Raw genomic sequence first — 24718 nt, forward strand, 5'->3', positions numbered from 1 at the left:
GAGAGAGAGAGAGAGAACTGATCAGCACGCTGACTCGATTCGTCTCCCGCTCGTGTCCTCTAAGCACATCGATCCCACCCAGGCGATGTATGAGGAAAATTCTGCCTGCATTATTGATGCAGGTTTGTACATTATTCATAAACACTCTAACTAACCTTCAGCGACTGAACGCTCTCTATTCTGTGCGAGCATAGCACGCTTTAATCGTGATCACACTTTTTTTAAGTCATTTTATTAAACGGAATAAACTGAGATATCCTCGAGTTGTGGGATTAAAAGACCAGTTTCTACTGAGAGCCTGCGGTGGTTCTGATGGAGTAAATATAATCAGAGACGTTATAATCAGAGACGTGTTCACGGTGTGTACGTTAACCTCAGGCATACAAATAAATCCTTATGATGATGGTTATTACACATACATGTGCTTGCTGTTGCACTTGCGTTGTCTGAGTAGGTCACATGACCATAACATGTTTGTAAGCTTACCACGTGCTGGGAAGTCTCTCGGAAGCCTCGCTTCTCTGACACGCGTGTAAACACGGTCTATATGGGATTGTTCTACATTTTACTGTCCGGTTTCGTATGGGGATGAAAAAAGTGAGTGCTTCCTCATTTCCCACAGGCTGTTATCAATCTTTACCCATATCTCAGCTAGGACAGAGTGTGTGTGTGTGTGTGTGTGTGTGTGTGTGTGTGTGTGTGTGTGTGTGTGTGTGTGTGTGTGTGTGACTGTGTGAGCCTGTGTGTGTGACTGTGTGAGCCTGTGTGTGTGACTGTGTGAGCCTGTGTGTGTGACTGTGTGAGCCTGTGTGTGTGACTGTGTGAGCCTGTGTGTGTGACTGTGTGAGCCTGTGTGTGTGACTGTGTGAGCCTGTGTGTGTGACTGTGTGAGCCTGTGTGTGTGACTGTGTGAGCCTGTGTGTGTGACTGTGTGAGCCTGTGTGTGTGACTGTGTGAGCCTGTGTGTGTGACTGTGTGAGCCTGTGTGTGTGACTGTGTGAGCCTGTGTGTGTGACTGTGTGAGCCTGTGTGTGTGACTGTGTGAGCCTGTGTGTGTGACTGTGTGAGCCTGTGTGTGTGGAGATATTATATATTACAGGGTTTTATTATAAAATGATCAAAGCATCAGTCCAAAACACAGTAGAGACCCTCAATATTAACTTCATAGATATAAAATAAAAAAGTAATGACTCATCTGTGTGCTCTTTTACTGAAGCATCATGAAATGAGCGTATATTATACTGTACACGGCCCGTCCCATTTGAAGTAATCTGGAGTCATTTGGATTCTCATGCATGGCTGAGGGATTCTCTCTCGACTGATTTCGCCGATTGTTTCGAAAGGAGATAACGGTTTTATCCCGATATGGTCACCAAACGACACGCACCGGAACTCCTTAAAGAAAATGATTTGCAAGCCAACGACGGTACAGAGCTAAAGATAAATGTGAAAGTAAAAGAAGAGCCACGCGTGCGGCGCTGAGAGACGACACGGACGCCTCGGCGTGGAGCCGTGTGCGCGTAAGATCTCGGGTACACGGACGAGGCAGGGAAAAGGGTTAGGGGGTCTTTGAGGTGTTTCAGAAATACCAAAGATTGTGAAAAATGACATATAGAAGAGGTCTTACCTTATCAACAGGTAGTGGTAGTGGTGCTTGAATGACACTAGAGAGAGAGAGAGAGAGAAAACTGATGAATAGCAGATCAAAACTTGTTAATTCATGGCAGTTGACGTGCGGTTCATGTGGTCGGACGTGAACGCTTCCAGTCTCTCTCTGAAAAGAAAAGGAAAAAAAGGGGCCTCAACTTTGCTCTTGTTTAATGTTTAACAGTGACGCAGCAGGTGAATGGTAGCTGAATAACTATGGAGCTAAAGCTCACTCCTAGATAAGACTCGCTTGCCTTCACTCGTGCTCACAAAAGTGCCGACATTCCTAACAAGAAGCCTTTTTTTTTTTTTGCTGTGGGGGGAAAAAAACCCCAAAAAAGGTGAGGCAGAAGTAAAGTGTGAACGCTTCTTAACCCTTTCATGCCTACATTTAAAATATATCCAGTTCTAACATTGAACTCTATGAGGAGGAGCATTAGCTAGCAGTAGCAAGAGAACCAAAAACATCAACGCTCTGGCTTGATGCGTGTTGACGCCAATGAATTGATCCACAATCCATTATTCTTCCCTTTTATCTTCGAACATATACATACCAAAGAGTCAGGAACAGTTTCTAATATAAATGTGGCATATTATTTGTTTTGGTTATTTTCCCTTTACTCTGATGAAACCATTAAAAGCCGCCATGACACCGCTTTCAGCCTTGACTTCTCCCGCTTGAATTGGTTGACATTAATGGGTATCAGAGGGGTGTCGTGTAACACTCAGTGCGCTGGGATGCTGCTTCCTGTTTCCAGACGAGACATACGGGCTCAAGGCCTGAAATGTCAGCTGTGCTACTGGAGGCTGGTTTCTGAAATGGCCGTGAGCCAGGGATGGAATCTCTTCGCTATCAGAACGGCGTCATAAGCGCGTGATTAATTCAAAAAGGTCACAGACTGAAACTTGCTTATACACTGATGCCAGAGTTTGCACTTTTAACATTGTTGGGTAGAATCAGGATTCATTTCAACCACAACACCAGGGCTGTCAACTGTCACGCGTTGAGAGTGACAGTCACGCATTTGGGTCTTTTCTCACGCTCTCCCACCACACATTGTTTTTCTCACGCAGAAAAGCTTTTTGACTATTTGTCATATATTTAATAAGCCGCAGCACCCAAAATGTATCAGTCCGCACCGCTGTCACTATGGAAACGGGCGGGAACCAAGCGTGTCTCCCCGGAGCTCTTAGGGGGTTTTTACACCTGGCCACTTCATGCGTTTTCTGTGAGCCGATAGCTATCCGATGGTAAAAAGACCAGGTGTAAACGCCCTCCGAAACGGTTTCGAGACAGCTATAAATCCGATCGCTCAAACCCCTTCAGGACGTGGTCAGGGACGCATTTCAGATGAAACTGGACAGGTGTAAATGCATGTGATTGTTCAAGCCACATACGTAAGCGCTATACTCCTCCCGAACGGAAGTACGTCACTCGTACATAGGAGTCGTGCATAGTTTTCCCACCAGTGCTGGCTCCGATCTTTCACCCAGTTGTCTCGTTGGGTCTTAAAATGCACTGCTGCCGGCAGCAAAAATGCAGCAAACAGTAAATGCTGTTTTTTGTAGCAACCACATACACCAAAGCGTGTTCCATTTTAATTACCCCGGAAATGAGGTAAAATATAATTGCATTTTGGGCGGGAGTAGAAAGATCGGATCGATATCTGATTCGCCGAGACGCGTTTTTGTGGCCTAATGTAAATGGAACAGTTTTAACAAATCAGATAGCTATCGGATCAGAGACAACACACGAAGTGACCAGGTGTAAAAAGGCCCTTATTCGAGCCTGTCACTTATCAGCCAATCAAAAAAAGAGGCTACACAATAGCCAATCAGAAAATAGCACTATCGGTATATGGGTAAGATTTAACGCAACAACCAATGAAAAAAAAAAGCAAATCCTGGAATTGTTCAGAGGTGGGTGGGGGGTTTGGAGATGTCACTCTGTCTTCAAAACGCGAAAGCCCTGCAACAATGTGGTGTGTGAACACGGGAATGTGATTTAATTCAAGCGCATCAGAGCTGCGTCAGCAAATCTGAGGCTAATAACTGACTAGCGAAAAGTCAATCACGTGTCTGCTCTTAAAAACATGTAAATATGACTGAGCTTGGATACAAACACAACTGGACTTTGTTCAGAGGTTTCCAGAATCAGTTACGGTTACCAGTGTGCGTTTATATCTGTAAGTAACATCAATGTGCTCGATCGACACTTTTTCATTAGTTCTGTTTTTTTCTATAGTTCTCTATTCTTCTTATCTCAGAGCATCTGTGAGGTTGAAATTATAGCAGCTAAAGAAAAAAAAAAGAAAGGAGCTTTTGGCATGAAACTGTTATTGTAATTGTATGTAAATGCAATTGTTATTGTATTGCAAATAATAGGAATCTTTTTTATTTGTATTTTTTTTTTTATTTAACAGCTACAAACACTGACCGAAAGTGTCGGCTTTGAATACAGACGTTTTATTTATATATATATATATATATATATATATATATATATATATATATATATATATATATATATATATATATATATATAATCTGTGTTTTACACCTCGTGATAATACTTTAGCTACATCGTACATGAAGCATCGTGTCTCCAACTGCCACATAAACACTCTAATAAGTACTGGATTTGTTCTATGACTTCTAAAAGATTATCCTCCTAACTCCAGCGATACTTCACTGATAATTGTGGAATGCCGATTGCTTTATAGTCAGTTTAAAAAAAAAAAAAAGCACAGTACCTTTAGTTCACACCCTTTCCTACTCGGCATACAGGCGATAACTTCCCTAGGAGAACCGTAACGTCAGGTGATTCCTTTTTGTTTTTCCCCCCTTCAACCTTTAGCTCGCCGTTTCCTTTTGATCAACACAATCATTCGCTGGAGAACCAAACACACGACTCTTCCTCTTTGGGGTTAGTTTCGGTTACCCGAGTTACAGAGAAACAGTGCTGGTTTAACTCCAGTCAAATCAGGGTGTTAACAGGTCATGGTTATTCTTCATTTCATTTCATTTCATTTCCGGTTTTGAAAATCTTCCACAGGTTAGTAGCATTTCCGTCCGTTTTGAAAAAAGATTCCTCATTTCACATCCTCGTGAGTGGACTGGTCACTTCTCTGGTCCAGTTTCAGCACAGTCTACAAATTACAGCAGTGAGGTGACTCCTAGCACTCTCTATACGTCAAGGTTAAACTAGGTAAAGCTGAAAAATGCCTTTAAAACACACACACACACACACACACACACACACACAACACAAACATTTTTCATTCAGTGAAGCTAAACCTGATCACGTGGCTGCGACCTCCATGGTAAAGTAAACACGCTGAAAGAACACTGCTAACAGGTCGGAGTGCATTCCATTGAGCCAAGGAGAAGTGTGGAGATCTGGAGCTGATTGTAGAATCGCTTTGTTTCAGGATCCGTCTGCCGTGGCATGACACACATCATGCCGTGTCGGACGTCCGTCTAGATTTGGGAGATCGTTAAATCAGACGCCGATATTTACTGAACTGAAATGTCAAATCTCTTAAAGCTCATCTAGTGCTCGACCCTCCAACCTGGCTGCAGCTGATTTCTCCTAAAATGAAAGCAGAATGGAGCCCAAGGCACACTGTCTGCTCTTTGTGTGTGTGTGTGTGTGTGTGTGTGTGTGTGTGCGCGTGTGTGTGTGCTCACACATGTCTTGTCAGGTTTATGTAAGCCTCCAGTGAGTCACGTTAGTGTTGCTGTGCTAAGGCTGAAGACACAAGCACCAACAATGTCTTTGGGAGTTTTTACCATACTGCACAGTGACCATTAACAGACCCGTGTTTAGTCATGGCCTCTCACTTTACACTCTCATTTAATTCACAAAAAATAAAAATAAAAACCTTGTGTAGAAACCCCTTATACAAGCCACCATCGCAACATTCTTGTCCCACGTTGTAAGTCAAAGCCGTGTGTATTAATTACACTAAATTAAAACGGTGTCTATTTTACAAATAAAGTGCATCAGTTTGTATTTGACTTGGTTCTGCAAAACCGCATGTGAACACCTGATCGTCACATTATGGGATGTGGTTCCTCCCGAAACTGTTGCCGCAAAGCTGGAAGCGCATAATTGTCTAAAATGTCTGTATGGCGCATAGTGGCAGTGAAAGGTTCCTGAAATTAAGAAGCCTGAACCAATCGCACCAAACACACGGTCTGTCAGGGTCAGAGCACTAAAACTCATGTCCTGTTCAGAGCCCTGACCTCAAACCCACTGAACACCTTTAGGATGTAATGTAATGCTGACTGAACCCCAAAACTCTTCTGATATTATTTTTAGGTGTGTTACTCAAAGCACGTTAAGGCACTAAAGGAAACCAATATTATAGCTATGTGTGTGTTAGAGAGAGAGAGAGAGAGAGAGAGAGAGAGAGAGAGAGAGAGAGAGAACCGATAATGAGGCAACACGCTCGGGATCAGGCCCAGAGGAAAGCGCCGTCTCCCTTTGGCACGTTGTTCTCACAGAAAAGGGAAAGAACAGCACGATGCCCTGCCCTGTAGTCACTTCATCTGTCTATATCTACATTACCCTACAATATATCTACCCCCATTCCATCAAACAGTTACCACATCAGCTTCCAGATGAAACAAAATGGAAACACAAGCCTTTTGAGCAACTTTCTCAAAAAGCATGGAGAAATATCTTTAGCAGATGTCTTCTGTCAGATAGCTGGGAAGAATTTTCCAGAACCTTGCTTGGAAAGAAGCTTCTCTGGGCTCAGGTCTGTCCTGGTGCACACTGGAGGAAAAAACCTCTCACATGCTATTTGCAAAAGCCCATAACCTTAAAGTAAACTTTACACAGAGGAGCATAGAGACATACAGTAAAAGCAAGCCCAGGGCCCGCATCTCGCTCATCCTGGCTGTGCTCCCAAGAGAAGAAGAGGCTCAACAACAACGAGCAGTGTGTGGCTTCTATAAATATCCCCGTTAACAGGGCCGTTAACAGTCTGAGAGCTGAGCATGAAGACGAACATGGAGCTGATCTAAGATCAGATTGGGATCTCACAACAAAATTCACCCCGGAGGTCTTTAAACACTCTTGCAGGCACGGAGGGAAGAACTCCAAGAGACCAGGAAGAAAGAGAGAGAGCAAGAAGAGAGAGAGAGAGAGAACACGCAGGAAGAAAATGAGAGAGAGAGAGAGAGAGGAGGAGAGAGGGAGAGAGAGCAAGAGATTTCAAGGAGTGTTTCACATACGTAAAAAAAGTAAAATGTGCCATAACATAACTCCATGTGATGTGTGTGTGTGTGTGTGTGTTGACAGATTTCCCTGTGAAACACAAAGTGAGTACTTGGCTAACTAACACGACAGCATGTAACCAATGTAAACAACACTGACCTGTGGCTCGCTCATATTGAAGCTTTAGCGGTGTGTGTAAAGGCAGGATTACTGTCTTGTACTGTGAGGTTTTATTACATTATCCTGCAGTTTTCGGAGTTACTGAGCTTTTAAATAAACATATATGGCTCAGCCATCGACACACTGCTTGTTTCTAAGAACTACATACAAACAAAAACTTTTTAAACTCTTTAGTTTAATGATAGATTATTAGTTTGTGTTTTTACTCCCTCACGTTCATTCATATAGCAAAACACACCTCAATTCAGCCAAACTACTGACAGACAGACAGACAGACAAGTCAACATTAGTTATCTTGTTAGAATTTCCGATTTCCTTTAATGGACCTGAACTTAAGTTCCAGGTTTAGTGCTAAACGAGGAAAGCGGCTACAAACGACAATGCTGCTAGGATTAGCATGGATGCCAGCGTACAGTACACTTTCCACAGCTTTCCAGCACTAAGTATGCGGCATACATTGTGAGCCAGCTACATGTCTCAGGGAAACTTTCGCTGGCATGCTGGTGAGAGAGAGAGAGAGAGAGAGAGAGAGAGAGAGAGAGAGAGAGAGAGAGCACGAGCATATGAGAGAGGGGGGGAGCATATCCAAATGCCATGAACCAGCTCAACACCAAACCAAACAGTGAAGCTGACCTGTGAGACCTCCAGCTAACACCAGCTGACATCCACACTACACAATGTCTATTTCAAGATGTGTTGAATGCTTCATTCTAACGCTAACAGCTGATTAAGCTGTGCTCTGTATTCTGTTTACATAACCTTGATGAGATGATGTGAAACAACCCAGACCCAGTCATACATGGCCCAATCGGTCCATTTGTCATCTTTAATCTGAACAACAATGGCCTGCTTTTTTTTTCTTTCTTCATACATAAACAAAATAAAACACTGCAACCTTTTCGATCTGACAAAAATGCTACTTACTTGTCGATAGCTGATCACGTGTCACCATTTAATTCAGTTATACGCAGAAGCAGCCAGAAAAGTACTCTGGGGCTACAGGGATGATCCGAGTCTCATAAGTGATGACCTGAGCATGCGGTTGGCGCAGTGTTAATCTGGGAGCTATAAGCTGGCGTATTATTGACGGCATTGTTTCATTTTTACACAAGCAGAAGGTTTAGACTGTTAAGTAGGAGACAGTGTTACACAGTAATGTGGTGGAGCCCTGAATCTCCTGCCTTAAACAAGGCTTAATTCCACAGTGTGTGTGTGTGTGTGTGTGTGTGTGTGTGTGTGTGTGTGTACACACTGTAAACAGCTCTTACTCTGATCGCCGCCGAGCTTCCATGCCATCTGGAAGGAAGAGTTTGATGGACGACACTATGCAGCCATGAGTGACTTCAGGGGGGGAAAAAGAAAGAAGATAATCAGTCATTTCAAAAGAACACTACAGAGACAGAGACATCGAGTTCACATCTGCTTCGACATTTATTAGCTGCTTTAGACCGGCGAAAATCCTTAGCGGCACAGGGAAACTTTTAATAACCCACCGTTTCTGTGAATGACGGTTCAGTTGCTGCTGCTTGAGTGTGTAATGAAAAATGCGAAGGCACTCCCTTGTAGCACTGACTCACACACCAGTCTAACAGCTTTACATGCCTGAACTCCTTCGACGTGAAGGCACGGTGCATCGTATACGACGGTCAAGACTATTTAAACCACGCAAAACCCCTCAAGAGGCTAACAGAGGGGAAATAACTCAAATTAAAATAAAATGAGCATTTCTTCAAAACCTTACCCACATCTTTATTAGTCCATAATCTTAGAACGGTCTTCTTACTAATGGTCTGACTTTGAGATTGCCTTTGCTCTCTGAACGCGAGGGAGTTTGCGTTCTTATCGGATTGTGAAAGCCGTTGTTTCATCCGCTGGCGTTACAACACCTTCGAGGCAGCGATCTTGAAGTGCTCTTGGATTTCAAAACACAGACAGATTTGACAGGCTCTGTGAAATGGCTGTTTGGCTGCGTGAAACGTTTCACCTGCCATGTAAGTAATTTAACCCTCCTTGGAACTTTTCAAGAAGTCTCTCGGGGTGACGCACCCTAATCGTTCAAGCATGCTGCGTATTCGAGACGTGTTCTGTGATTATTATAAGGCACACAGGACACAGAATGTGTGTATGGTGTTGTTATTGAGCAACGCAAGCAGGAAATGGTCAAAGAACGATCTTCTCTTAAAGCTACTAGTCATTACAGATGCTGGCTGTAATCATGAGGCTAACCTTTGCGCGTGTTCTCCGTCACATCCACACCGAACTGGATGATGTCACCAGAGAGCACCTCGCACGGGGGACTCTCCTCGGAGCCCCGGCTCAGACGCTGGCTGTTGATGAAGGTGCCATTGCTGCTCTTGGTGTCCTGGAGATAAAACTGTAAAGAAAAAAAAAGAAGAAAGCTTTATAATAATCTATAAAGTCAATAAGACTTGTGCTCCACGTCACCTGCTTTCCAGACGCGTTCAAGTTCAACCATTATTTCATTAGAAGGTTTTTTTTTATTAATGAGTCATCACGTCTAGAGAGTCCGAGTTCTGCTTGAACGATTTGCAACTTATTGGAAAGATTATAGAGATTCACTCGTAAGTACTGTACATTGCATGTGGCATAAACGGATTGACCTTCGTTATGCAAGTCTTATGAATGTAATACTTTCTCTCAATGGACGCATGTTTGTATTTAGTGTAGTGGATCGTAAGAGCATGTTGTCGAGTGGTGTGAGGACACCGGAGAACCCACACAGGCGCTAAAATGAGTGTAGGATCAAAATAAAACAGGGATCATTGAGGAAGAAACATTATCCACTGGGCCACCAATCAACCAACAGACCAAACCAAAACTCCTCACACGCGCCCACAGACACCACCGGCACGCGCCCACAGACACCACCGGCACGCGCCCACAGACACCACCGGCACGCGCCCACAGACACCACCGGCACGCGCCCACACTCAGACCAGGGCTGGGCGATATGGCTGAAAACTGTATGACTATATCAGTGTTTCATATCGGTCGATATCGATAACTATTGATATTTTTTATGACCCATTTAAAATAAGGACCAGGAGAAAAATATATTACATTTAAACATTTTTTTTATTTTAAACTTCCTCTGATCAGAATCCCCTCAGTTAAGACAGAAATGTCAATAACCAGGGAAACTCAAATAATTATAATGTAAACATAAGCAGGGCTCTCAAGTTTTGAAGACAGGCAAGAGTGACATCTCCAACCCCCCAGGGTTTAGATCATAAAGTCTTAATAAACAAACAAACAAACAAACAAACAAACAAATAAATCGCTGAAACAACCCAATGGTGGTCATAATTAGTCCCTCTTTCCTGGTGTGACAGTAACGTCTGATTCAGAAGCAGGACAGATTGGCTTTCACTCGCCTGTGTCAGCGTGCAGGCGGCATCAAATAACTCCAGTCTGATTCAGACAATACAAAAAAAAGTCGACAACACCACAGCAGCTTGAGCACCTTGTGTGAGGCGGTTTCTCGTTCCCTGGTCCCCATGGTTACATAAAATCAGAGGCGCGCACACACACACAGACACACACACACACAGACACACACACACACACAGACACACACACACACACAGACACAGACACACACACACAGACACAGACACACACACACACACACACAGACACACACACACTCACAGACACACACACACTCACAGACACACACACACTCACAGACACACACACACTCACAGACACACACACACTCACAGACACACACACACACACACACACACACACACACACACACACACACACACAGACACACACACACACACACACACAGACACACACAGACACACACACACACACACACACAGACACACACACACAGACACACACACACAGACACACACACACAGACACACACACACAGACACACACACACAGACACACACCGAAAAACTGGAATGTGTGTTTAAAATCTTATTACTGTATTAAAATATTCTACAATGTTAATTACCATGACGATTCACAGTTTGACAGTTCAATGATTCACTACCATTTTAAATCATTTACTTCACACACTATAACCTTAACATTCCTTCACCTGCAGTTAAAGTTCAAACCTAGGATAAAGTACGAGTTAAAAGATAAAAGTAGGTGATCGTTCTGATTAGTTTTCATAGTAATCAACAAGACCGGTTCTTTTTGTCTGTTTATAGTTCAGTGTAACTTTATGCTACGGCTCCAAGATGTTCCTTTATTTATTTATTTTCTGTAGAAACCACAAAGCGTCCGTCCTGAAGACTTTCTCACATCAGGCTGATTGTTACAATGTAATGCCACTGGAGACTCCTTTGAGAATCTCTCTCTCACACACACACACACACACACTATTTTGACATGTCTCCTGTACAAATCTCTGTGTAAGTTCATACTGTCACAGAGACCAAGCAGACCAGTCACATGGTCGTGTTCTTTCACAAAGACCTTACACCATTAGCAAAAGTAAAAATTCCAATAGCTTGATGGGTCCAGATCACAACAAGTCATGCATGTTAGGTTATAAATGTTTAGAAGTGCTTTTCATTAGCTTTCAAACAAGCCCAGATTAATATCTCCAGCCACCAGAGAGCTCGAAGGCAGACCAGAACTCCGCAGTAGATGCCTTGACCAATGAAGGTAGAACGCATACGGTCACAAACAATTTCTCCGAGGTTTATTTTACACACACAGCCTCAGGTTAGCGTTTCCCGTTTCGCACGAACCCGCAGCAGAACACTATAACTGACGAGTGCATTCATACAAGCGGTATGAAGAAGCCACCCCTTCTGACCAATCAGAATTAAGAATCAAATTTTCAAATCAAAAGAATCAAACTAAGAAAAAAAAAAGCGTCTTTATTCGTCTTTTCTCGAATTTGTTAACGTCTTATCATACTGGGCTCGATTGTGCGGCACTGACTGCTGTGATGTTGATAACGGTATCGTCTTAAGCGGTGGACTTCCTGACAGTTCAAGCTGTACCAACAGCATAACTCTTGACAGATCATTTCACTCTGCATCACAATTACACGTGGTGGTGGGCGGTAAGTGACACATTTTGTGAGATCACCACACGTTTAAATGGCTGGCCTGCGCGTTTCACCCGATAGCTTGCTTCGGTCACAAGCAGAGCTCATGTAGGGCAGCTTCACCTCCACATCCTGTTCCTAAACTCTGCATTAGCATTAACATTCCTACACCACCTGCCACCTCTCTGTCTCGCACCATAATGCACCACAAGCCTTTACATAAGCTGGTAAACTCGCTAAAGTCGCCCGTGCAGGAGAATCTCAGTGAGGAGAATCGCACAATTGTCACTTCATGAGGTGATAATTAAGGGAAAGAAGACTACAGGCAGAGGAGTTATTTTGGTATCCGAATGACGGCGAGCGCAGGCATCTTCACCAGCATCTTCGCCCGTTGTCACACTCAACTGGTCGAGTTATCTCCCAAAGGAACAGGTTATCATCATCGTTGTATTTTTCTTAACAAACCACATGCAAGCTCAAGAGCTTGAGCTCACTACGTTTGCTAGCACGACCTAACGTGCGTCGTGTCGAACACAAAAACCAAAATCACCTCTTCACGCTTTCTTGAGCAACACAAAACAGTCGAATATTTCATCTTCTTGTCGAAAATCAAGAAGCTTAATTACGCGACTGTGACTGTGTCGACTGCTAAATCTATATATAGCCGAACCTAGAATTATTCACACGGTCGTATTTTTTTCTGACCCTTAAATCAGGGTGCAAACAAAAAAAAAAACAGGAAGTTTTCTGAAAACCATCTGGAGGCTTGTAAAAATTTAAGACGTTGAGCAGCAAATTCTCTCCTTTTCAGATACAAGCTTGGGCAATCTATCACAAGTTCACTCAAACCTGCATTCGCATCATGCACACGCTACAAAAATGCAAGACTACGAGACAGCAGATCCCATCTCTTGCACGTCTTGTTGTGAAAAGACGTTTCAGGAAATACAGGAGTTTCGAATGTTGACAAGTGTGTGTAGAGGATTAGGTACAGCTGTTAATAAGTACCATAAACACTGAACACAGAGAGTCGGTTCTTGTGAACTCTCGGTCAGAGCCGAAGCTGAGACCCTCCGCATGGTATGCTCTCATTCACTGGATCTTTTCCAAGAACTTAGCCTGTGTGTGTGCGCGTGTGTGTGGTGTGTGTGTGTGTGTGTGTGTCTTTCCATCAGAACGCCTCCAGAATATTTCTCACGTGAGGAAATCCTTTCTGCCTTTCCCTGAACAGTAAAGTCTTTATTCAGACTTCTGTCAATCATCACATTGAAGAAATAATTACAGAACATTACAGAAATAAATTAAAAAAACAAAAACAAATAAAAAACAAATAAATAAACAAACAGACAGACAGACAGACAGATAGATAAAGCGCTTAATACACAGGCCTGAGAAATTTCTTCTAAAAAGAAAAAAAGCTTATGGTAAATGTTGTGAGGATGTAAATATCACATCTACAGGATGAAATGGTTTCCACAATGATAATTTAAATATAAATATATATATATATATATATATATATATTTAATATAATATATATATATATATATATATATATATATATATATATATATATATATATATATATATATATATATATATATAAAAATATAAATATTTAAATATTTTATATTTTATATTAATATTTAAAATATACGTATACATAAATGTATACACACATATATGCCTTGTATATTAAATACAAGTTAATGCATTTTAAATTAACACGTTACACAAGTTTAAGAATTAATTATAATTTAGTATTATAAAATGTGATTAAACCAGAGAGAGAAAAAGATTAAGAACAGGTTTAATAAATGTATATTAATTATTATATATTTGTTTAGCACACCGTCAATGAGAAATATTACATATTTTATATTAGGACGCGATTTTCAGTATTCTGAAAATAAAAAAAGTCGAATAATCCAGAAATGAGCATATTTCTCAGTCAGATACGTAATCTGTGGGGAAACGTGACAAAAATAGTGGTAATGTTGCATTAAAATAATGAATTAAAATGCAATCTATTTTTTTTTTTTTGTTGTTGTTTGTTTTTTGGGGGGTACTTTAAAAAAATTTTGTTTAATAAAAATTAAAAAAGTACAAAATGAATATCACTAATTAATATCTATATTATAATATTATATTATTGTCTTAATAATAGAATATCCCATTCTATACAGTTTTTAACCACTGTGCTGTGCCACTGTTCTTTTTTGCCTCCCAAAAGATTTCATGATAACGATGCTGCAATACAAAAAGTGCACTGTGACGATCACAAGATCGATCTAATATTTTAATAATCTGCAGCAAACTAGGAATAGTGAGAGTAGAAACCGCTTTAATAATCTTACTCATTTTTCGGAGTGAAAAATATCTGACTTGGTTTGTTGTGATGAATTTACACCCCACCCCACCCCACCCCAGTTCAGAAACCTCTCAATGGCTCCACACCAGAGCAGCTCGAGACTTTTTATAGGACCGCATTCCTTTCCTGTTGTGTCCTTTGCCTCATGAAAGCAGTACAATCAGCCCGTTATGGTCTCACCATCGTTTTTTCCCCCCATCGTTCATATGGCAGAAAACACGCAGTGTGTAAATAATACAATCTACAGTTGGACTTGTGGATCTAATGCCAAGACTAAGCGGTGATAAGTGTGTTTACACTGACGTAGAAACCCTAAAGGGAACTGGAAGAAAGGAGCGATGCCTCGTCGTTCCCTAGCATGAACTGGATAGAAGAAAACTGTAGGTTGGATCCAGAGCTAAAGAAATGAGTCTTCAGCTCAATTTTTCAGATTTATTATAAAGGCAAATAAAAGACTAGTAGAAAATCATCCAGGATTAGGATTAATAAAAATCCTGCTAGAGCTACCAGGCTGTTAGCACCAACTGGGCTTTAGTGCCAACCTGTTTTAGCTTTAGCTTGTGCTGAAAACACTGAACTTGGCATACTGAGGGACCTGATTCATTAAATCTCAGCTAGGAAGACATTTAAAAGGGAAACAGCGCCGTGATACTTTCTACTAGACTTGTGGAACAGTGCATAACCAGTTACCATCACACACTGACAATAGCATTGCCTGTAGCTTTGAGCGGAGGGAAAAGAACAAACGTGGCGTGCGATAGGTGGAAAGAATTCGTAGAAAGAAATTGGGATTTTGTTGGAAAAGGAAGGATTTAAGTTGCTTGTTAAGTTAAAAGCAAGTCAAGGTACAACACAACGTGAAGGAAAGATCTCTTCCCAGCTATTCGGCTATACATTTTTTGCTGAACAAGACTAAACACAACAAAACATTAAGATACATGGGAGCAAAACAATGTCGCCTTCCCCACAGCTGTTGTTTACGCCGCTGTGCGTGCTGACACAGACAAAAAGAAACGAGTGTAACCTGTGGATGAGGATGTGTGTGGAGAGACGTTGCTCGGTGTGTGTGGAGTACTGACGGAGCTGGAGATGTTATGCGATACATGTTAAAAGTTAGCAACTTGCCCATTTTTAACAAGTTCGATTAGATATGTAGCGTTATAAACAAAGCTCCAAACTTGACTTGTGCTTCCTGCGTTTAGCAAAACACGCTTATCTAGAGTAAGCGTGTCATCAAGATCATCTTAGTTTAAATATCACTGGCAATAATTTAAGGAAGCTATAAAAGCAAAAATGAAGAGAAATAAAAATAAACGAGTTTGTTATGATGCTGTACAAACAGAGCGCATGCCAGTATGTCTGTGCGTAGTCATGAATCCCAAACAAATGCCCCGGAAGATAGAAAAAGTAGCACTTCCTTATTATTCTAGTTAAATAGTTTGGTGTAATTGGAGCTGCTATGGCTACTTTATGACTAAATCCCACGGTGAGAAGTGAGTCTGTGCCCTCGGTTATATAACAGGAGTCGAATCACGTAACACGAGTGAAGGTTTAGACAGAACGCCAGGCTTTCACGCTGCATATCTCCCATAGTCTGTCAGGTCGGGCCGTCACGTAGGCGCTGATGTTTGGAGATGAATTTAAACACGCTCTGCCCTAAAGCTGCTCCCTGGAGCTCAGAGGTGGAGAGGAGAGTTTCACTGCATGTTATGGTTTGTTTAAATATTTTTACTAAAAGCAGGTGATGTTTGAAATGTTTCGAGTCGTGGTACCTGCAAAAGGCCAAACACGGTCCGGACTTAACGGTCCACGAGCCGTGTGTCAGTTTTTCCCCCAGACATGAGACTCATTTCAGTTTAAATAAGGCAGGGTCAAATAAGAGCTGTGCACAGCTGCCTCTGTGTGTGTGTGTGTGTGTGCGTGTGTGTGTGTGTGTGTGTGTGTGTGTGTGTGTTCGTTCCCCATCAGGCAGTGGAGTCTGGTGGCTTCAGTCAGCTGCTGAGTAACTGTCACTTCTCAAAGCTGCTGATAATAATAACAGACTTGAGAGAAGGGCATTAACTCATTTCTATTTTCAGCAATGACATCGCATTTACACACACACAAAAAAAATCTGACATCAGAAATGAGCGAGAGGTTTTTTTAAAAAAAAAATAAGAAGAAAATGCTGGAAAACCGACGTCTCGTTAGTTCCGGAGATGACGGTTTATCCTGCACTAACGAGGTCATACGGGACCGACGCTGAGCCGAAGCGGTTTAAAACTGCAGCTTTAGGTTTTCTGACACATGCAATCAGACCGTCTGCTGAGATAGATTGTGTAGCTGGATGACGTCACCACGCACAAAACCTACAGGTTATATTTCTCTGAAACACACACATCGCAGAACCATTTCTCTCATCAAAGCCACGGAAAACGTGGGTCTCAAAGTAAAACGTGTTTTCTGATGGTCATATTTCCGTGAACAGGTGCCTGAGAAATGATTCCTTAATCGTTCGTTCTTAACTGTAACAAATAAAATTGACAGATTTAATCCACAATCCTGCTTTGTAATAGAGTCGGAGCACATTAGTTTGTCCAGAACTCAACCGGTATGTCACTGGACTGGCATTTAAAAGATTATAATACACAACAGCAGGATCACCAACAGTTCGTGGTGACGTGTATCTGATGAGCTAAAAGGAGCCAGTGGTATTTGTGGGCTGGATAGATGTATGGATATGACAGAGAGAAATGTACAAGATGATAATTATTCAGAAAACCCATTTGAAACTTCAGCATTTGCTATAATAATAAATATTCAAATGAACAACACTGATCACAGACCTTGCACCAGTATCTGATGATGTATTAGACGATAAGGACAGCCAGCTCTCTGGGTTGTCGTGTTGGCCGCAGGAGCGATGAACATGCAGCAAAACCTAAGTGACTTTTGATAGGACGAGTCCTTATGTTTATTGCAAGAGGACAGCAGCAGAACTTGTCCAGGAGAGTCCCGATTTAATGGACATGTACATGTTTAGCTGAACGCCTATGGAGCGGATCTGAGTACAGGGTTTCCCAGCTAAACTTATGGCCCGGTCCACTCCATCAAAGATATCTGATCATATTCCTTGAGCAGGAACATCTAGACACTGCAGTGGTTTCATCGTTCGGGACGCATCACTCAGGAAGAAGCCTGGCTTGGAAATTTCCCGTATCTCAACACAATCGAGGATGTGTGGGATGCAGGTTGGTTGGGTGGCAGCTCTACCTCACAACATAAAGGATTATCCGCTAATGTCCAATGCCCCTTTTCCACCGAGGCAGTTCGAGTGCTGGTTCGGAGCCAGAGCCTAATTTAGAACCAGTTCTTTCTTTTTTGAAGTGGTTCTTAAGTAGCACAAAAACGTTAGAAGGGACTGTGGGCGGGGCTACTGTTAGCACCTTTGATAATGTACCTAAAGTTTACTAATGTTTAATACACATTTACTTTACCGCAATATGATACATTATCAGCACACACGATAGTGATTAGCTACATGCTAAGGCTAACTTTTTTCTGTGTTGATAAAATAATGTTATGTACTTTCTCGATTACAACCTCCGTTTATACAGATTACATGGAGCTGCACGAACACGTTGGATTCGCCACGTTTGGCAAAGCCATGAGCATTAACAGTAAAGCAACATCCGCCATTGTTATTGATGTGTTTGCCACTGCTGCGCTACCGTTGTTGTGTAACGTGACGCGTATACAGTGACGTCATACTCTGCTCTGTGATGGCTCTCTAGCCGGTGGAAAGGCAAACCGGTTCTTAGAAGGTTCGCCAGTGGAACCAAATTTGAACCAGCACTAGTGCTAGCTCTGAACCAGCACTCGGACCCTCTTAGAGTTCCAGTTCTTCAAAGAGCATATGAGCAGCAGGTGAGAATGTTTTGGCTCATCGATGTGCAACCAACGCAACCAGCCAACTATCTGACATACCTGACACCTAGCGCTCGTTACACCGAGCTGCATGCTCAGATGCTATAAAAGTATCGTGCTAAATATCGTCAGCGTTTAAGCTCTTTCGTAAGAGAGTAGAACATGATGCATTTTTTGATGCCATCTCACAGCAAAGCACACTGAAGGCACACTGATATGAACACCGGAGTCGTTCGGGTTGAAATACGATGCCGTGGTTATACAGTCGTGTCTGATGAAACAGATCGATAACATGATCTTTATTTCTGTAGCACTGTTATGGCTTTGTCCCATTCCATCTTCAGCTGGCGTCAGCTGGAGATAAATGACGACAATATCCTCTTAAAACTCATTACATCACCACATTGCCCTACTCTGCCCTCTGCCACATGTGCAACACTACTACAAGTCTACAGCAGGGTTGTCTCGGCAACCTGTTTCTCTTTCAGTTTCACCTGGTTCCTATTTTTTATTTCCAGCCTCGCGTTCATTCTCATCCCCCATTCGTCTCAGACGCTGAAGTGCAAACGTTATGAAGGTTTTGTTTTTCTTCATCGTATTTAACCACCTCTTGTGGAATTTACTAAAGCTTCCTGCTGCCTTGTCTAATTTATTTGGAGCTACATTCTTTTACCAGGAAAGGTTTATTGTTAAACTGAACCCTAGACACACTCAGGGTTCTCTTACTGAGAAACATATGAGCATGTTCTAGTTACACTGAGGAACTGAATGTCGCTGCCGCACTGGATTAGACCTGCAGAAAAAAGTGCTATAGTGGTATACTCAGTGCAGAGAAACCAACCAATCCATCCATCCTAAAAACATGCCAGTAGCCTCGAAAGCATTTCCAAAAAGCCAGCGTGTTAATGGATACGATCTGAATAACGCATTACCCGTACATTGTCGGGAAACACTGATTACACCAAGATGCCGGTGATGACGTTACTCTTCTACTGGGAACTTCATTTCCCTTAAACTACTTGCACTATTAGTCTGGCAATAACAGACACTCTGCTAAAACTATCAGAATGAAAAAGCTGACAAGTAAATCTGGTCCTGTTCCAGCACCAAAGGGCTCGCATAATGGCAGCACGGAGCAGACGGATCGGAAGACGGCTTGTCGGCCTGTGATCGACTGATGATTCTGTCTATACAGTGAGTTTCTACGGGTCTGCCTGTGACGTCTCCGGTCTCCTCCGCTAGCAGGGACACACTGGGAAACGAGCCTGTTTCCAAACACTAAATCACATGGCCCGCTTATATACCCGCGGAGTATCCATCAATAGCTGATTAATGAAGTGACAAAATGCAATGTGTACACCAAACATGAGGATAAGACTTAAAGGTGGGGTCCCCTTTGTTTGAGAAATGCTTCAGAAAACTGCGTTGGGCCACCAAACAAAAACAAAACTAACGTATAGCCAATGAGCAGAAAGGGGCGGGTCTTGTCAATATGTGTGGAGAGAGTGTTCAGTGTGCATGTGTGACAGTAGCAGAAAGCGGTTAACATCGACATGGAGGATAAAAACAAAGAAAGAAAGAAGAAAGATTTACGATAAGGCAACGTGTTAATATAGGATCAGCTTTCCAGCGCTGGAGAGAACTGAAGGAGCAGGAAGTCGGCCACATATTCACAGGTTGGAGTTTCCAGAGTCAATAACTACTGAGCTAAACGCTGTTACTACACAAATAACACCTCTTTTCTATCATAGTAATGTAGAGAGGCAGCTACAACTGCATTTTGTGTAGTAACAGCGTTTAGCTCAGGAGTTATTGACTAGGAAAACTCGAGTCTGTGAATATGCGGCCGACTTTACTTAAGTTTATTTGGTTTTGCTTTGTTACACAGAACTAATTTATGCCTTTGTCATTTGCATGATTATGCTTGTGTGTCATTTTTGCTATTTTGTTTATCTGCAATCGTATTGTTCTTCCCTTCAGCTATGATAAAGACACATTTCTTTCCATTTGTTGTCTGGGTTACATATGTATGTGTGGGTGGAGCTATTGATACAGGGGTGGGACCCATTTGGGTTAGGGGTGTGTTTGTTTTGGTGATTTCAAATGTTAACATTGGCTTTAAAACAACGGAGACCCTGCCTTTAAATCTAGTCAACTTTACGTTCCCAATCATCATCATCATCATCTGTCCACCGATAAGAAGCCTTGTGTTTGTTGTGTTCTTTTATTCTTGCTGTGATATCGCTTTGTTTTGCCTTCATGTGCTGAGAAAGCTGGTGGATAAATCTATACAGACTGATCTGTCTGTGTGCGGGTGTTGTCTTAAAGATCAAGCTGACCACGCTTCGAGTCAAAAATGTTTGTAACTAGATTAGACGTCCCGCTCGTTGTGGGATTAAAAAAACAAGTTGTACCTGCTGTGACAAGCTCAGGCCTGAAATGAGCAGTCTGAACAAGACCTCAAGCACAAACATGCATTACTCTAACAGGAAAAAAAGCCTGAGGATCAATGTGCTTAGGAGTTGGAGAAATGCTGCTTGTGTGGTGTTGATGATAGAGATTAAAAAAAAAAAAACGAAGGACAAAAAAAAAAATAATTGTATCGATCGTGTATTGATCGTGTGAACCTGTTCTGACACAACTGGTGGTAAAAGATGTAAAAAGAAAAAAAAGATTTGAATCCATTGACTACAGTTTCCTTTTATTTCCTTATTGTCTACAGCAGAATTGTGTGACTGTGTCTGACAGGATAAACTCACTCGCACGGAGACGTTCACCCTTACTCTCAGCACCACACCTGAGTATTTCCCAGCACCTGGGATATTTTTCCAACGCTGACTCACATCCATGGCTTATGAAAATGTTCAGAAGCAATTGATCTGCGATTCATTTCGACATGCTTTGTATGACGATGACACGGTTTGTCTTTGTCGGTCACGGCAGCGTTTGATAGCGTTGTTTAAACAATACTACGGTTTTTTATTTGTTGAATTATGGTTTGAATACTACACTGTCCTAATAACAGATCCACACACCAGAGCAACCTGAGCATTTCTGTTCAGCTTCAAATTAAATGATATAAAACGCACATAAATCCATAGTGTTTATTCTATTAACCGATGTGCAGCAGCACCATGTACGTGTTAAGGTGGCTTTCAAAATCAGTAGAAGGGGCAAGAGAGAAGGAAGGAAGGAAGGGAAATAAATAAATAAATAAATAAATAAATAAATAAATAAATAAGGAAGGACTAGGCTTATGAGTCACAGCTCCAGCCGTTTGTCCACTTGCTAGGCTCTAAAACCCAAAACTGGCTGAAGAGTTCAAAAGAGTTCAAACTTATGCAAAAGAGCTTACTGGCTGACAAGGATCACCACGCTGTGGGGACGTCACCCAACCGGGAAAGTCCTTTATACGTGATTTAAAATGACCTGCTTGTAGGTCAGTCATGCATTTTGCACGCATGAGCGTTTAATACTAAACAGCTTAATTGTATGGACTCGTGAGTTTATTTTGTTTCTATTCTCCTCCATCCGATATAAATTGCTGGTTACGCCACTGCTGGTGCTACACCTTGATCTGCCTCTACGTTTTCAGCCGAGTTTCGGCTACGATACGTCGCGAAGTGAGCGTATGTACACTGCTGATCTGCTGTGAATTACGGACGGTGTGAAAAAGTTCAAACGAGTGCATTATGGGTCATTTCACCATCGTTAAAGTAAGCATGCTTTGGTGCTTCCCACTTGAAAGCTTAGAATTATGTTCCAGTTACTTCATCTCTTCACACCACTTCTATCCACAAACCTGTTCCACCAACATACAGAAAAAAGGTCATCTGTTTGACCGTAACCCTGTTTGTTGTTTCCAAAAACTAATCGGTTCGTTTACTGGTTAGTATAATAATTCCGTATAAACCTTACAAGTGTTCAGCCGCTTGTTGTTCAGACACGATCTCTGGCTTCACTGTGAAGTTCATAAACAAACCTCTGCCTGGAGAGAGTGAAATAACAGCACCTTTATTTATATAAACAATCAGCTCAGAGAAATGGATGAATGAAGCAGGACGGCATCCAGAAACGTGATTTGTATACTGACGTGCGGCGTGTCGCAGGAGGTACGGGAGATGATGAAGCTCCTTACTGTGTAAATCAACAGGTCTTAATAAGATCATCAATTCATTTCTTCATGTGAACTAATATTAGTTATGTTACCAATATAAATAATAACAGGTGTGTGTGTGTGTGTGTGTGTGTGTGAGAGAGAGAGAGAGAGAGAGAGAGAGAGAGAGAGAGAGAGAGAGAGAGAGAGAGAGAGAGAGAGAGAGAGAGAGAGAGAGAGAGAGAGAGAGAGAGAGAGAGAGAGCGAGAGAGAGAGAGAGAGAGAGAGAGAGAGAGAGAGAGAGAGAGAGAGAGAGAGAATTGTAACCTGTTGTGGTTATGCAGAAAACAACCACAAGCATCAACTCATCCGTGTCAATCCTTCACTTTGCTTTTTTTTATTATTCTTATTACTATATCGGTTGCCTACCTGTATACCTGGGCAATTCCCTCTGGATGGTCTTGCCAAATCCCAAGACTGCAAGCTGTGCCACAGACAGACAACTGCCAGCCAATACAAGTCCTTTCCTCAGCTTTGTCTGATAACATCAGCAAATAGGATTACAGGATGGAAAAAGGGTTCATTGTTCACCTCGCTGAAACACGCACCTGCTTTTCTCTTCACAAAACAATATGGCATGAAATATACTGGATGGTGTTGCTTTAAAACATGTTTGATGCCTGCCTTGTTTCTCTAAGACCCCACAAGTAAAGAATGCAACATTATAAAAAGGAGCATTCGAGCTTCAAACACATTCTCTGCTGTATGAAGCAGAAATATTTACGGAGAATTCAGATTCGAATTTTATTCGGAAATAGCCGAGGCGCAGATTGGTGCCGTTTAACATCGTGAGCTCTGTTCGGATTGGATTGGTTTCATCAGGGGAACATTTGCGATAAGGTGCTCGGTAATAAAACCGATCTAAACAATACAATTACCACAGGAGGAGTGAATTCTAGCTAATTATATTCCCTAAGAGCATGAATGTTTGCGTTATGGTCACAATTGTCTGACTGTATCTGACTGTAGAAAGGACATTATTCATAAAAACACTTTCTGGTGTTTAGAACAGTTTATAATCACACCCTTTAGTGTCACCCAAATGAGGATGAGGTTCACTTTTGAGTCTGGTTCATCGCAAGGTTTCTTCCTCTTCCATCTAAGGGAGTTTTTCCCTCACCACAGTTGCCTCAGTCACCTCAGGCTTGTTCATTAGGGATAAATACAAACACGTTTAAATATAAGTCTAATATTAATCTTGAACTTTTGTATAATGGTAAACTTTTTGTACTATATTTCTTATGTTCTGTAAAGCTGTGATGAGACAATATCCGTTAAATGCGCTACACAAATACATACGAGTTAAACTGAAAGTGTTTACTGTGTGGATTCTGGGCCGTTGCAGTAGTAATTTAGTAGAGAAACTGAATATATTTTAATCTGAGGTGAAAAAGTTCCAACAGAAATTTATTTTAATATTTTAATTTTAAATAAATTTTAAAAAAGAACCTATACACTAACTCATATATATATATATATATATATATATATATATATATATACATATACATATACACATATATACATTATATATATATATATATATATACACACACACACACACACACTATATATATATTCTAACATATACATACATACATATACATTTTATATATATATATAAACACTGCTGTTCATTTTGTCTCTGAGGAAGAGTTTAATATCGAGGGACTAAATACAGCTGCCCATCATCTTTTTCCTTTTTTACCCCCAACATCCACATACAAATACACATCCTCGTGTCCGAGATTAAACTATTAGACAACCGGTGAATCTGGCATGAAAACACAGAACGTAGTTTGACCTATAAACGTATTGGACGGAAGGAAGATGAAAAACACCGATTGTATAAGAAATAAAGCCACAGCGGAGCAAAAAAATAAAACAGGAGCATGTCAAAGATACATGATAGGGTGTAGATATATTACATCCTGATACACCAAATCATTTTCAAATGATTCACCAGAATCCTTGGCTACTGAATTATTTAAAATGGGAAGGGAGGAGTAGATATACATTTCTAAATCTGAGCATCTACTGCGAGTTACAACGGAATCAATCGATGTTAGAAAATTACTAAGTCTACAGCAGAGTGTACTGTGATGTAATTTATCACACCTTAGCTCTAGGCATCAGCTGATACCAGATACTGTGGTCTTTCGAGTAACCAAGTAAATGCTA

General features: G+C 41.5%; 1 protein-coding gene across 15 annotated transcripts in view; it reads right to left on the bottom strand.

The window, feature by feature from the left end:
* slmapa (sarcolemma associated protein a) overlaps window positions 1-24718 on the bottom strand; it is a 49705-nt gene that overhangs the window by 22406 nt on the left and 2581 nt on the right. For 12 of the 15 annotated variants that reach the window (XM_027167857.2, XM_027167855.2, XM_027167851.2 and 9 more), the window contains 3 exons: window positions 9281-9428; window positions 8323-8395; window positions 1628-1664 (listed from right to left, as the gene is read on the bottom strand). In XM_027167857.2, coding sequence (XP_027023658.1) covers window positions 1628-1664; window positions 8323-8395; window positions 9281-9428 — 258 coding nt within the window. Of the gene's footprint in view, window positions 1-1627; window positions 1665-4400; window positions 4904-8322; window positions 8396-8547; window positions 8696-8795; window positions 8820-9280; window positions 9429-24718 lie in introns of those variants that run through there. The other 3 variants (XM_027167861.2, XM_027167863.2, XM_027167864.2) reach the window with 3 other exon arrangements.

This window comes from Tachysurus fulvidraco, chromosome 2 (genome assembly GCF_022655615.1).
Source record: "Tachysurus fulvidraco isolate hzauxx_2018 chromosome 2, HZAU_PFXX_2.0, whole genome shotgun sequence".
Lineage (NCBI taxonomy): Eukaryota > Metazoa > Chordata > Actinopteri > Siluriformes > Bagridae > Tachysurus > Tachysurus fulvidraco.